Here is a 14,099-nt window from a genome sequence, read left to right on the forward strand (position 1 = left end):
ACAATACTTTGTGTTAAATTAGCCAGATAATAAACATAAAAATATATTTTATATGCTTCTGATATTTTAATTATTTGATGTTATTGAATTTTATAGTTCATCTATATGTATTTAATTAAATTAGGCTATTAGCCTGTATTTTCAAATTAATTAATTAATAAATAATCCATTTATGTTAGTGGTCTAAATGACCAAATTACTTCTTGCAATTAATTATTCTTTTTACGTAAGGTCTTGGTTAAATTAACAATTAAATTAACAATGTTTTAAATTTTATTTTTCTAGCAGTTAAAAAATCTTTGAAATGTAAATGCGTTAATACATTTATATATTATCAACCTAAGTTATGACACATCAAAAATGATGATAGATGATGCAATATGATAGATGTTTGACCAAAGATGATATATCGCAAAATTGTACAAAACTATTAGCTCTTTAAAAATAAATAAATATATATATATATTTCTACTTATAAAATTGACCTTTGTTGATATTTTAATTTATTAAACAATTTATTCAATCAATACTTATTGCATATTAAATAAAAAAAATTATGTTTCCGAAGTTCCGTTCCATACTTATTTGTTCTTTGTATTGAAGCGGTAAATTTGGTGAAAAGTTTTAGCTGTACTTTTGTTTTTAAACAGAATAAGTTGATTTCCTCTCAGGTAGTTTAGTGATTAATGGAAAAATGCAGAGCATTTATATTTTAAAAGCTACTTGAAATAAAAATAAAGTATAAATGATGATTAAGTCATCGACGAAGTAGGTCAACGTGTGTTCACCTTCCTTCTAACCTTTTTAGATCGCCCATTTTGTGATCCACGCGTTTCTATCAGTTCGTGCGGACTTTTGTTTTTTTTTACCATGGCACCTGTGAGTATCTTGTTTTAAGCGGAATATTTTCCATATATTTATCGCTTTCATTCCCCGATTGCTAAATTTAAACCTTAAAAGTTAGAAATAGAAGAAATTCTGTTGAGAAAACATAATTTCCGAACCCTTCTAAAAACCCTGCTCGTTTCATTGTCTTGAGGTTTTCTTTACTTTTCGCTTTATTTAGAACTAATATTCTAATTTTCTAAGTTTTTAATTAATTATGATTTATGTTTGTAAAGATAAACGACATTCGGTTGAGGTTATGAGTGTTAAAGCACGTGTTTTGTTGCAGGCAAAGAAACCTGGTGCCGCTGCAAAAAAGACACCGACGACAACAGTCACTTCTGCGAAAGTAGGAAAGACGGCTGCCAAACCAACGGGAGGTGCGACGGCAGCGAAATCGGCCCCTGCCCCGGCTGCCAAACCTGCCCCTGCGAAACAGGCGACGGCGAAGCCTGCACAGCAGAAGCAGACGACGAAGCAGCCTCAGGCAGCGACCAAAGCCGCCGCTCCTGCTGCGAAGCAGGTGACGGCGCAGTCTAAAGCTGCACCTGCACCGAAGGCGCCTGCGGCAGCCAGTAAACCCGCTGCTCAGACAAAGCCGGCTCCGGCTGCACAAAAACCCACGACAGCTCCGGCTGCTAAGAAACCAGCGGCAGCCCCAGCACAGAGTGGCGCTTTGAAAAAAGCCGTTCAGCCTAAAAAGGCACTAGGTGCTTCGAAAAAACCACACCAAGGTGTGAAGAAACAAACTCTTAAAGGGAAAGGACAAAAGAAAAAGAAGGTCTCTTTAAAGTTTGTTATCGATTGTACACATCCGTATGAAGATAAAATCATTGATGTTGCTAACTTTGTAAGTATATTTCAAAACAAGATTAAACTATTTTCGTTCTTGTGAGAAACAAAACCAAAACTGCAAAGAAACAACTTTTTTTTCTTCTGTTTCTACTGAATTTAAGAAATAACTTATGGTTAGAGTTCTTTCCTCCACTGTGACCTAAACAGGTCTATTGTGGAACCGCTATAGCTTATAGTCATACCGTGGAAAGGGCGCTATTGCTTATGAAACAGCACTTTCCATGGTGCTTCTTCGTGGATCTCCTTGGGTATGACGTCCCACAGATTTGGCTGTACTGAAAACGGCTAACGCATTACATTTGCAAAGGAAACCGCTGATGTCTCTGGTTCCTCTTGATAGAGCCAGCATGTTTCCGTCTCAGCCTTGCTCATCTTCTTAAGGTGATAGTTAAGAGGGCAGTGTCCGATGTAGAAGCCTATTATTTTTCTCAAATCCTGCCTAATAGGAGAGGAATTCTTTCACCTTCTGTTTTGAGATGTTTATAAATCTCTTAGCTAGTCTCATACCAGGAGTATTTGTCCAGTGTGCGTTTTTCTTTCTCGATCTTTTTTTCCAGTTCCAGCTTAAGCACACACACTCTGGAGTACTTAGTTGTGGTTCTGGTTCATGAGTGAGAGGATTTCCCTTTTTTTTGGCTAGTTGGTCATCCTGTTCATTTCCTTCTATGACTTCATGTTCGGGAACCCACTGTAAGGTATCTTGTTTTGCTTTCCAAGAGTCATTAGGCAGTTCAGGCACTCCCAGACAAGTTGTTTAGTCATGAGATGATTTTACTCATTTCCATTATTTTACTTTTGTAGAAGATTTTGGTACGGCTTGCAGCTTACTTTCCACCGTCAAATGAATTCTTTGTTTGGTACAATTCAGACTGATTTACTTCCATGTATACATATTTGGGAACAATTTCCAAATACTCTATCAAACAATAATAATGAATTACAACATGTAAGATAAAGGTCCCGGGTTCGAATCCATTGGCCATGCATTCCAACCAGACATACTTACAAATGTTTTTTTTTCTCCCCCTCAAAAAAAAAAAATCGGCACCCTGAGGGTTCAGGTTGAAATACCTTGTTAAAAAAAAATTACTTAATCTCAGCAGCACTGAATTAGAGACGTAAAGACTTAAAATGACCACAAATTAATAGTAAAAGATACACTTGGTAAATTGAAAACAATTTGGAAGAATGCTTACAAGGTCAATAAAAATATCAACTTGAGTTTGGATATTTCTGATCATTTTGGTTTCCCTGTCATATCTGTAAGACGTGTTGTGGCTTCTCGCCATCTTTAGTAGTGTGCTTATGGTTACCTAAGGGTTTTCAATAGTCTGTAACTGGATTAGGTGATTATCGTGTCTTTTCTTAGACCATTCAGGATGGTAAATGCTCTGTGCTTCCCAAGTGAGAAACTGATATCGTGCTCTTCTCTCTTCACTTTTAGCTTTAAGTTCATAGAAGTAGTGTGCTGTTATTAAAAGTTATTATTTTTAGCTCAGAGAGGGTGGAAATTTAGAGAAAAAACGCATTTTTTACTCTTTTAAGCACACTGCTTCTTTGAACTTCATTCATAAAGCAAAAAGACTAAATCACGATATCACACTTGCATGCTTTCAGTATCCCTCTGGGGGAAACAAGAGCACGATATGACACTCGTGCTCTTCTCTCTTCACTTTTAGCTTTAAGTTCATAGAAGTAGTGTGCTGTTATTAAAAGTTATTATTTTTAGCTCAGAGAGGGTGGAAATTTAGAGAAAAAACGCATTTTTTACTCTTTTAAGCACACTGCTTCTTTGAACTTCATTCATAAAGCAAAAAGACTAAATCACGATATCACACTTGCATGCTTTCAGTATCCCTCTGGGGGAAACAAGAGCACGATATGACACTCGTGCTCTTCTCTCTTCACTTTTAGCTTTAAGTTCATAGAAGTAGTGTGCTGTTATTAAAAGTTATTATTTTTAGCTCAGAGAGGGTGGAAATTTAGAGAAAAAACGCATTTTTTACTCTTTTAAGCACACTGCTTCTTTGAACTTCATTCATAAAGCAAAAAGACTAAATCACGATATCACACTTGCATGCTTTCAGTATCCCTCTGGGGGAAACAAGAGCACGATATGACACTCGTGCTCTTCTCTCTTCACTTTTAGCTTTAAGTTCATAGAAGTAGTGTGCTGTTATTAAAAGTTATTATTTTTAGCTCAGAGAGGGTGGAAATTTAGAGAAAAAACGCATTTTTTACTCTTTTAAGCACACTGCTTCTTTGAACTTCATTCATAAAGCAAAAAGACTAAATCACGATATCACACTTGCATGCTTTCAGTATCCCTCTGGGGGAAACAAGAGCACGATATGACACTCGTGCTCTTCTCTCTTCACTTTTAGCTTTAAGTTCATAGAAGTAGTGTGCTGTTATTAAAAGTTATTATTTTTAGCTCAGAGAGGGTGGAAATTTAGAGAAAAAACGCATTTTTTACTCTTTTAAGCACACTGCTTCTTTGAACTTCATTCATAAAGCAAAAAGACTAAATCACGATATCACACTTGCATGCTTTCAGTATCCCTCTGGGGGAAACAAGAGCACGATATGACACTCGCTTCTTGAAATAGTTCTATTCTAGTTCCAATAATGAATAGCTAATAGCCATTACTCATTATGTTCAATTTAAAATGACAGTAAAACGTTTTTCTCCTGTCTATTTTATATTTTATTTATTTAATTTTAGGAAAAGTATCTTCAGGAAAGAATAAAAGTGAATGGAAAAACCAACAATTTTGGAAACAACCTTCAGCTAGAGAGAAATAAGATGAAAATTATTGTAACATCAGATATTCACATGTCTAAAAGGTAAATATAATTAATTTATTGTTGTTAGAACTTTGCTTTTATTTGTTTAATTTTCAGTGTGAATGCCTAGGATATTTAAATTAACTGTGGTTGTAAAACGTCATGACATTTTATTCCACTTTTCACTTAATAAAAGTTGTTTACAAGATGTAAATTGGTAGGCCAAAAACATTTTGAGCTATTATTAGTACAGTACACTCTCAATAACTTGAACCTTAATATTTTTTCAAATCCCTTTCATTTTCCTAGTGTTTGCTCACATTTATACCTTACCTCTAAAAGTTGAACATATCAAAATGAAGACGTTGATTAGACTTTATTTATTTATTTTTACATTTCTTTACCTGATGGGCTCTCCAATCTCTTCTCTTCCTCTCTTTTAACAGGCCTACACCAAACAGAGTCAACATTTCACGCTTATCAGGGGTTTTTTTTCATTAAGTTTTAAGTTTGTTTTTGTTTATGAGTTTGTTAATTTATATATAAAAATAAATGCCTGTGAAATGTCATTGTAAGATGTTAAGCATAGAGGAGAAACGCAAAATTATTAAGGCAGGAGATGAAGGCATTAAGAAAAAATGGCGACATTGCCAAAATATTCAGCATGCCACCAAACTCTTTATCCGCAATTTAAAAAAAAAGTAGGCATAAGTATGATATAGCGAGTGGATTACCTCAAACCTCGATTAGTTGAAAACCTAGATAACTCAATTTTTTTAAATTTACTTCCTCCTGAGATTCTAGTTATCGAGAGTCAACTATAAGTAGTATAAATATTTCATGCAATTTTGCTGTTAGTGGTAATTTTGGTAAGCCTACCCTTCTGAATTGATCAAACACATTTTGGCATTACCCCTTACCAAATTGCTGTTTCTGTTTGTTTACAATTTCTCATTGTACATGCATTGTTTTGTTTTCAGATATTTGAAGTATCTCACGAAAAAGTATCTGAAAAAAAATAACCTCCGAGATTGGCTTAGAGTTGTTGCAAGTTCTAAAGACACCTATGAACTTAGGTACTTCCAGGTAAGTCGAATGTCTTATTTCAACATACATTGAATTTAGTTAAATGATTTTTTCCCTTCATTATTTATTTGCCATGTCACTTAAATAATGTTTTCAAGTTTAAATAATTTTTCCTCGTAAATGAATTAGTACTCTTTTGAGCATGTTTAGGTGTGTATGAACTCTTACGTTTCAGTATATTATAGCCATTTTTATTTGTTACCCCTTATTATCATCTTTGGTTGTAAATCATTTTGAATAAAATTTAATTACCACTTTTAATTTAAAAAAATTACTCCAATTCAAAAAGTTCAGACTCAATTTCTTTTTTCTTTTGTATTTTTGTTTTTTACAATTAATACATTATTTAAAACGCAGAAATATATTTTAAAAAATGCATGAATTTGGCACAAATGTTGCACAAAAAGAAAAGGAAAATTAAAGTAATTACTTTTATTGTAAATTAATTAAATAATTTTTGTGTAGATCATATGATTGGATTGGTTTTTATGTATGAAATTAATCGTACCTTCTAAATGAGCAAAAAAAAAAAATATTTAACAGAACTCCACATTTAGAAATTAAAAAAAAAGAAAAGGAAAATTTACCAATAATTGTACAGTCAACTCCCTAGTAAGTCGAAATTCAAGGCTCTGGGCGGTAGTTTGACTTATTATTATTACTTAATAAATTTTATATTGAAGTTGATGTTTAACATATAACATTAAAAAAGGGATATAAGTAATCATAATGAACATGTCACAAATTACACTGAGAGGCAAAATATTGCATCTCTGACACAGGGACTCGTATTTTAAAAGTTTAAAAAATTGTTAATTTTGGTATTGCTCCAGTTTAACTTATGATTTTTCCTTCTCGAAGGTGGGATAATAGGTCATCTCAATGACCTATGATGAGATGACCTATTATCCAACCTTCGAGAAGGAAAAATCATAAGTTAAACTGTTGAGGTTGAAATATAAGAAAACATCGTTACTGTTCCAGTGTTAAGTAGATAAAAAAAACTTAAAATTCAACTTAAAATGAAGCTCTAGACTTAAAAGGAATAGAGGTATTCCAGGGATCCAAAACTATTCCCAAGTTAAAAGCTTTACTACTAACTCAAGGCAGCAGAATTGAATTATAAATTAATTTGCTTCAATGGATCTGACCATTAGCATATTTCTTCAAAGGAACTGTTTCAACTTTCATCCTGGTTGAATGAACTGTATTGATTTATGCAGTTGTCCCTTGTAAACCCACCTTACTGGAAAATCTTAATGAAATAGATGAGACAATTTGTATTTCATAGAAAGAAACGAACAAAACAACAAACCCAACTCATCCTTAGTTAGACGTATTGAATATAGTGATTTGGTTTTTAAACATATTTGCTTGTAAAAATGTTGCTCATCTGTGTTTATTCATTTTTGTTACAGTTCAACAGCCAAGAAGATGAAGATGATGAGGATAATGATTGAAATCATTGCTTTTAAAATATGATATTTTGTAAATTCTTTGTAACCAAAAGTTTACAAAACAGTTGTAACAGTTTTTATTTTATTTCCCATTCCATTTTAGTTTAGTTTTTTTCTAAGCACATTCAGGTCTAGAAATTATACAATCATGTGAGATAAATATAATTTTATTTTGATAAGTCTTAGCCCTTTTAAGTTATGAGTTAGAAGAGAGATATGTTTGTATCATAGTCTACTTGGTTCACATGATTAGGTCTAAAAAATCGGTTTAGGCCACTATTAAATTGTATAATTAATACAATTTAATATTTATTAAGTTTTTAATAATAGTTAATAAATATTAAATTGTAAGCTTCTTCAGACAAAGTGGAAAAGTTCAGCTTTTCCCTTAGAGAAGTTGAAAGTCAAGCGTGATTGAATAATAATTTTTCCACCGTCATATTATGGATAAACATTTTCTTTATCGTGGCACGATAAAGAAAATATTTTTCTGAAACCTACATCACACAGACCGCATCTCACGATTTCTGAATAATCATCTACTAACGGTCACTAATCACCACACATTATGAATAAACTTGATTCTGAACAGTTCACTGTGGTTTCGTTAATGATATTTATTTTTTTAAATTAATTTATTTTTTGAGATAATTAAGAGCTTGGTACCACCTTGTGAAACAACTAACTCATCCAGAGAGAACGTTTTAATAGTTTTTAGAAAAAGTAAGTGAAGGCAATAAATCTAAAATATAACAATATTGCAACATTTTAAAATTGTCTTGGACTTACTCCACTTCAACGTGTGAACCAGAGAATTTCTGCACCTTCTGAGTAAAATGGGATAAATCAAATTTTGACCAAAGGAGATAATTATGTTTTAAGAATACACCAGTATGTCTAGGTCTGAATGACTGTTTAAGTAGAACTTACTTTTGAATGTAAAGGTCCATTTTTACACACTGAAACATTTTAATACCAGTACCAAAGGGTCTAAAGTTTAAAATTGTAAAATCCTTGGAAGGTTTTCTTATTGTATTATCCAGTTTTTCCCCAAGGTACCATCATATTGTGATACACAACGAATAAAAAAAGATTCATATACAGTTATCTTGAAAATTACATCAAAAAAGCCCTCTTATGAAAAACTGGACTACGAGTGCCCCAAAATTTTAGGGCGAGATGCTTGAATTTGTACAATGGGAGTTTCTCTTTGAAGTGTAGACTTATCTGAATCTGTATCAGCAGCTTGGGCTGGTACAGGGGTATTCTCTTGGATATTGATGTCGATGAAACAAATTTGGGATTTGCACCATCATCATAGAAGAAATGTCAGTTCAACTAGAACGACATGAAATACTAGTTGGAATCTGATTTCTGATTATAATATTGCTGCATAAATTCACAGTACAGCCCCTCTTACAATTGCAGGAATAAAGAAATAATATTTTTTATTAATCGTTACTTGTCCCCCTTACAATTAAATATTAGTTTCTATGTATAGATCAGTGCTCATTGCTGTTTCTATGCGTACTTTGCTCTGTTGGTTTGTTTACCGCCATTGTGCTACTACCTTCTCTGCATAGTTTATGTAGTAAATGATCGTTACAAGCTTGTACTTTTTTATTCCAATTGATTAACTGTAGGTATATTATAGTTTCTTTGTGCTTATCTTCTATCGTATCCAAGGTCCTTTCCTCTTGGTTTAGTTTCCTCTATTGTATACTTTCTTTTCTGTATTAATTTATTTACAAATAGTTTTTTAAAAGTTTGTGCTTTTTTATTCTAGTTAACTAACGTTTAGTTGTTAAACTATTATTTTATTTAGTTTCTTTGTATAGATCTGTGATCATTGCATTTACAAGGTGTGCTTTGGTATGTTGGTTTGTCGAGGTGTGTTTTCCTCTCTACATTAGTTTATATAATAAAATATCTTTACTAACTTGTGCTTTTTTTATTCTGGTTAATTGCCATTTAGTTGTTATATTATATTGAGTTTCTTTGGGCAGATCTGTGATAATTTCATTTTAGAGGTGTGCTTTGGTCGGTCGGTTGTAGTGAACATTCTTTCATTTTAGAGGTATGTTTTGGTCGGTCGGTTGTAGTGAACATTCTTATCTGGGTTGGTTTATGTACAAAAAGGTTGCTAGAAGCTTGTGCTTTTTATTCACTTTTGTTGTTTATTTCAAACTATGTTTATTTTTTATCATTATATTAATATTACAACAAACTTATTTTAATGTAGCCTAAATTAAACTAGATCAGTAATTCATGAGTTTTAATAAAAATTATTTAATTATAATGATTTGAAAGAAAATTTGCAAAAAAACAACCAGAAAATAATTTAGTGACCAATTATTAACTATTTATTGTATCACTAAATGATTTTCCTGTTTTGTAGAATTTTCTTTCACACATCATAATTAAAAAATTTATTAAAACATGAATTTCTAATCTTGTTTATTTTGGTTTACAATGTTGTTATTAACATTGAGATAAAAATACATACAGTTTGAAATACACAAGTACTAATGGCTAGGTTTTTTTTATAATTAATTTTTATTTTTTATTTAATTATTTTTTGTCTTTGAGTATATTTAGTTTCTTTGTACAGATCGGTGACCATTGAATTTGCGAGGTATGCTTTATCCTGTTGGTTTGTTTGCCTCATTGTACTACTTTCTTCTCTGAGTTAGTATTTATTCTAAACTTTTTAGTAGCTTGTGCTTTTTTATTACAGTTATTTGCCACATTAATAGTTACTTAATATTTAGTTTCTTTGTGTGGCTAATGATAATTGGGTTTTTGGTCTTGAAGAATTGAACAAACAGATAAGTAATAACACTAAAATTGCACAAAGAACCAATATTATAAGATGAGGTCAATCATCTCAGAACTGTCAGCTTGGTACTGGACAAAGGCAATCTACTGCAATCGAATAAAAAAATAAAACTTGAAATGATGTGGTTTGAAATGAATTTATTTAAATCAAGTAATTTATGAGGGAACAGTGTAACAGATCCGACTGGTTTTTTCACATTGCTGCAATTTGGATTTGGTTTCATATAGGCTTAAATCCGCTCATGTACGTGTGCCATTATGGAGATGTACCAAGTTGAGACTATTCGCTTCTCATAGTCCACTGCAATTCTAGCATTTGTTATTTGCAGTAAATTGCCCGCAAGGTCACTCCACCTGGGTGTTGGCGATCTGGGGGCAGACCTCAGTCTTATCTGTCAGTTCAAGCCACCAAATTTGGGTTCCGGGGAGGAGGTGGTGCTGCCAACATCTATGTCAATTCAGCGCCCAACGCTTGCAATTCCAAACCAATTTGTTCATTCTTAAATACACTAATTTCGTGGTCCGCTTGACCAATTAATACATTAAATTAATTAAGTTTTTTTTAGTTGAGATGAAACTCTCGTGCCATTAACTTTTTTTCATCTTAACTAAAAAACCTTAATTAATTTAATTCTTAAATACATTCACTCCTATTTACATAGCAATTATTCAATTATGGTTATGGAGTACTCAATATTCCTAGATCACCCTTTAGACATTATAACTGACTTAATTGATAGTCAATGGGCCTGCCATGGACCCTTTCACATTCACGTTAATAAATACATTCACTCTCAATACACAACTATTATTATGAATGATAGAACAACCCGTTTCCTCCAAGAATAGGAACAGGGGACCACTCCTATTTTAACAATCAAATGAAGTAAACTTTAGTTAGATTTTAAAACACTGTGTGGTTTTGGGGGTAAAGGCGCCACAGCATTGAAGAAATAATTAACGTGTTTTGAAAGTTGATTTTGTGTGTGAATGACGTGTATGAAACGTGTATTAATTGTTAATTTATTATCAACATTCGTAATTCATATTTAATAAATTTTAATTGTTTATTTCAATATCGGTTTGAGATCAGATGCGCCCTCGAATTCTGTTTGTCCCCCACTTTTCTCTCTTCTACTTCCAATTCTCACGTAACTACGTAGACGTCGGTCGAACTCTACAGACGCCCTGTTCTTTATACAGCTGATTTTGTTATTCTTTGAATTGCGTATTATTAAGAGCTAGGTTTTTAACTTGCACAAGGGAAATTTGTTTTGTTTCTGTTGTTTTAAGGGTCGTTTTCATAAAGAGCAATGAAATTCCAATACAAGGAAGGACATTCGTTCGAGAAGAGGAAAGCTGAAGGTGAAAAAATAAGAAAGAAATACGCTGACAGAGTTCCTGTAAGTATTCAAATCTGTAACATTTCATTGACACACTTAATTCAAATACGGGTTTTTCTTATTAACAAAACGATATTTTGTCGTTAAAATAATTTGCAATGCAGGTCGATTTTTATAATGGATTACAAGGCTGTTTCCGTTATTTCTTATTGTTCCTTTGTTCCAAGCATATGTAAAAACTTGGTATTATATTCTAGGTGATCGTCGAAAAAGCGCCTAAGGCCAGAATCGGTGATTTGGACAAAAAGAAATACCTCGTACCCTCCGATTTGACCGTGGGCCAATTTTATTTTCTGATCAGAAAAAGGGTACAACTCCGACCAGACGATGCACTTTTCTTTTTTGTGAACAACGTCATTCCACCAACAAGCGCGACAATGGGATCGCTTTACCAAGTAAGATATCTTTATTTTTAATTATTAGAAGGTTTATGTTTGATGCCAAGTCATCGCTGTATTTTCAATTCTGACTTATGTAGAAAAGGCTAAAAATAAAATCCCTTTTTCATGTCACTTTATGATGCAATCAATTAGTACAATACAGTGCATTTTTGTTGTCAAAAAAGCAGTGTATATTGATTTTGTTTTGTTTATAAAGAACATTATTGTTTATCCAATATAATCTAGACAGACCAATTTTTAAAAAGTTTTGCCAAAGGCTGAAGTGTCTTAGCGATTTTAATTCAAGTCATGGTGGTATTCAAAAGCTAGTTAATACATAAAACTAAAGAACTTTAATTATAGAATTATTTTATTTTTTCCTACATTTACAGACATAAGGTTTCTGTCATCATATTGAATAATTTCGTATAAAACTTGTATTTATGTATTCAATTATATTACATGAAATACATCATTACTGTCATTTTTAATTAATGTTTGAATATCTTTTTGAGCGAATCATGAAATAAAAATTTAATTTCATTAAATCAATTATGTATAGTAGTCTGATTGACCAAATTACTTCTTTCAATTAATTATTCTTTTTACGTAAGGTCTTGGTTGAAATGAAACTTGCTCGTGAAACTTTTCATTTAAACAAGGCCTTACATAAAAAGAATAATTAATTTAAATTGATGTATCTATTCAATTTTTTCGTATATTTACAGATGACTTGACATAAGGCTTTTATGTCATCATATTGAATGGTTTCATATAAAATTTGTATTCATGAATTCAGTTGTGTTATATTGACATACATTATTGCTGTTCTTCTTAATAATATTGAATATATTATTAAACGAATCTGGACAGAAACGTTTATATTGAATAATCCATATGTGTATTTTTTAGTAATCATAATTGACCATATTAATTATTTTAATTAATTGTACTTTTTATCTATGGTCTTGGTCAATATGAAAACTATAATTAATTAAAATTTAAATTGATGTTGGAATCTATTACATGTAGGCAACTTTACACAAGGTTTTTATATCATATTGAATGGTTTAATATAAAACTTGTATTTATGTATTCAGTTATATTACATAAAATACATTATTACTGTTCTTTTTAATACTATTGAATATAAATTAATCTGGACAGAAACATTTAAATTGATTAATCCATTTGGTATTTAGTAGTCGTTAATTATTTTAATTAATTATACTTTTTTATCTTAGGTCTTGGTTGGATGAAAAAGCTAGTGTCACAAGCGGGTCACTAGTTTTTCATATCAACCAAGACCTAAGATAAAAAGTATAATTAATTAAAACTTAAATTTGTTACAATTAATTAAGGTTTTTAGTTGAGATGAAAAAAAGTCAATGGCACGAGAGGGATTCGAACCCATGACCTTCGGCTAGATACGCCGCTGCTCTACCACCTGAGCTATCGTGACCTCAATCCGCTCGGACATCAACCCCACCTTATGAGTTTTCCCTCCTTTTGCCATTTTTCAAATGTCGTGTTATCGGTTTGGATTCTCGACGACAATTGAAATGGCGACGGAGAACTTTAGTGAAGTCTACTTCATTTTAATTCATTATATTCACTAATTTCGTGGCCCGCTTGACCAATTAAATCATTACAATTAATTAAGGTTTTTAGTTGAGATGAAAAAAAGTCAAAAATGGCAAAAGGAGGGAAAACTCATAAGGTGGGGTTGAGATGGGGAGTTGATGTCCGAGCGGATCGAGGTCACGATAGCTCAGGTGGTAGAGCAGCGGCGTATCTAGCCGAAGGTCGTGGGTTCGAATCCCTCTCGTGCCATTGACTTTTTTTCATCTCAACTAAAAACCTTAATTAATTGTAATGATTTAATTGGTCAAGCGGACCGCGAAATTAGTGAATATAATGAACTTAAATTTATGTTGAATTAAATTATATTACATAAAGTACATTATTACTGTTGTTTTTAATAATATTTGGGTATATTATTAAACGAATTTTGAAATGTATTATTTATTTACATTATTTAAAATATAGAATCTAATCAATTTATCTTTATGTTTCAGGAACACCATGAGGAAGATTTCTTTCTCTATATTGCATACAGTGATGAAAATGTCTACGGGTCTTATTAACCACTTTCAAAATGAAAAATATATGAAATATAAAAGGAACAAGTATTCAATTCAAGGCCATTTTTTTTCTGTTTCTTTTTTTTACGATAATGTGGTGATTTAAATATGTTTCAATTCGGATAAATACTGTCGAGACTTTTTTTAAATAGATTCTTGCGTATACTACTCATAATTCCCCTTTTTAGTCATCAATAAATTTTTGTTGTAATTATAAAAGGTATTTTAACATTTTTCTTTCTTAACTACTCTACAATGTTATAT

General features: G+C 31.8%; 2 protein-coding genes across 2 annotated transcripts; both read left to right on the forward strand.

Moving 5' to 3' along the window:
- The first annotated feature begins 603 nt into the window (after window positions 1-603).
- On the forward strand, window positions 604-7,141 carry LOC106660802 (60S ribosomal protein L22-like). The gene is made up of 5 exons (XM_014383747.2): window positions 604-879; window positions 1,175-1,735; window positions 4,466-4,587; window positions 5,508-5,613; window positions 7,032-7,141. Exons 1-5 carry the CDS (start codon window positions 871-873, stop codon window positions 7,071-7,073), a joined length of 840 nt encoding a protein of 279 aa, XP_014239233.1. The 5' UTR covers window positions 604-870; the 3' UTR covers window positions 7,074-7,141.
- A 3,802-nt stretch (window positions 7,142-10,943) lies between these two features.
- On the forward strand, window positions 10,944-13,893 carry LOC106660803 (gamma-aminobutyric acid receptor-associated protein). The gene is made up of 3 exons (XM_014383748.1): window positions 10,944-11,311; window positions 11,509-11,706; window positions 13,770-13,893. The coding sequence occupies exons 1-3, from the start codon at window positions 11,222-11,224 to the stop codon at window positions 13,836-13,838; spliced, it is 357 nt and encodes a 118-aa protein (XP_014239234.1). The 5' UTR covers window positions 10,944-11,221; the 3' UTR covers window positions 13,839-13,893.
- Window positions 13,894-14,099: the final 206 nt, after the last annotated feature.

The sequence above is a fragment of the Cimex lectularius genome, unplaced genomic scaffold (assembly GCF_000648675.2).
Source record: "Cimex lectularius strain Harlan isolate CLEC.00 unplaced genomic scaffold, Clec_2.1 scaffold81, whole genome shotgun sequence".
NCBI lineage: Eukaryota > Metazoa > Arthropoda > Insecta > Hemiptera > Cimicidae > Cimex > Cimex lectularius.

Excerpts from the sequence above, each read along its gene's own strand:
- LOC106660802 (XM_014383747.2), top strand. Across the intron at positions 1,736-4,465 it reads TCATTGATGTTGCTAACTTT|GAAAAGTATCTTCAGGAAAG; the intron begins GTAAGTATATTT and ends ATTTAATTTTAG. Across the intron at positions 4,588-5,507 it reads GATATTCACATGTCTAAAAG|ATATTTGAAGTATCTCACGA; the intron begins GTAAATATAATT and ends TTTTGTTTTCAG.
- LOC106660803 (XM_014383748.1), top strand. The coding sequence starts at position 11,222 with ATGAAATTCCAATACAAGGAAGGACATTCGTTCGAGAAGAGGAAAGCT. Across the intron at positions 11,312-11,508 it reads AATACGCTGACAGAGTTCCT|GTGATCGTCGAAAAAGCGCC; the intron begins GTAAGTATTCAA and ends ATTATATTCTAG. Across the intron at positions 11,707-13,769 it reads CAATGGGATCGCTTTACCAA|GAACACCATGAGGAAGATTT; the intron begins GTAAGATATCTT and ends TTTATGTTTCAG.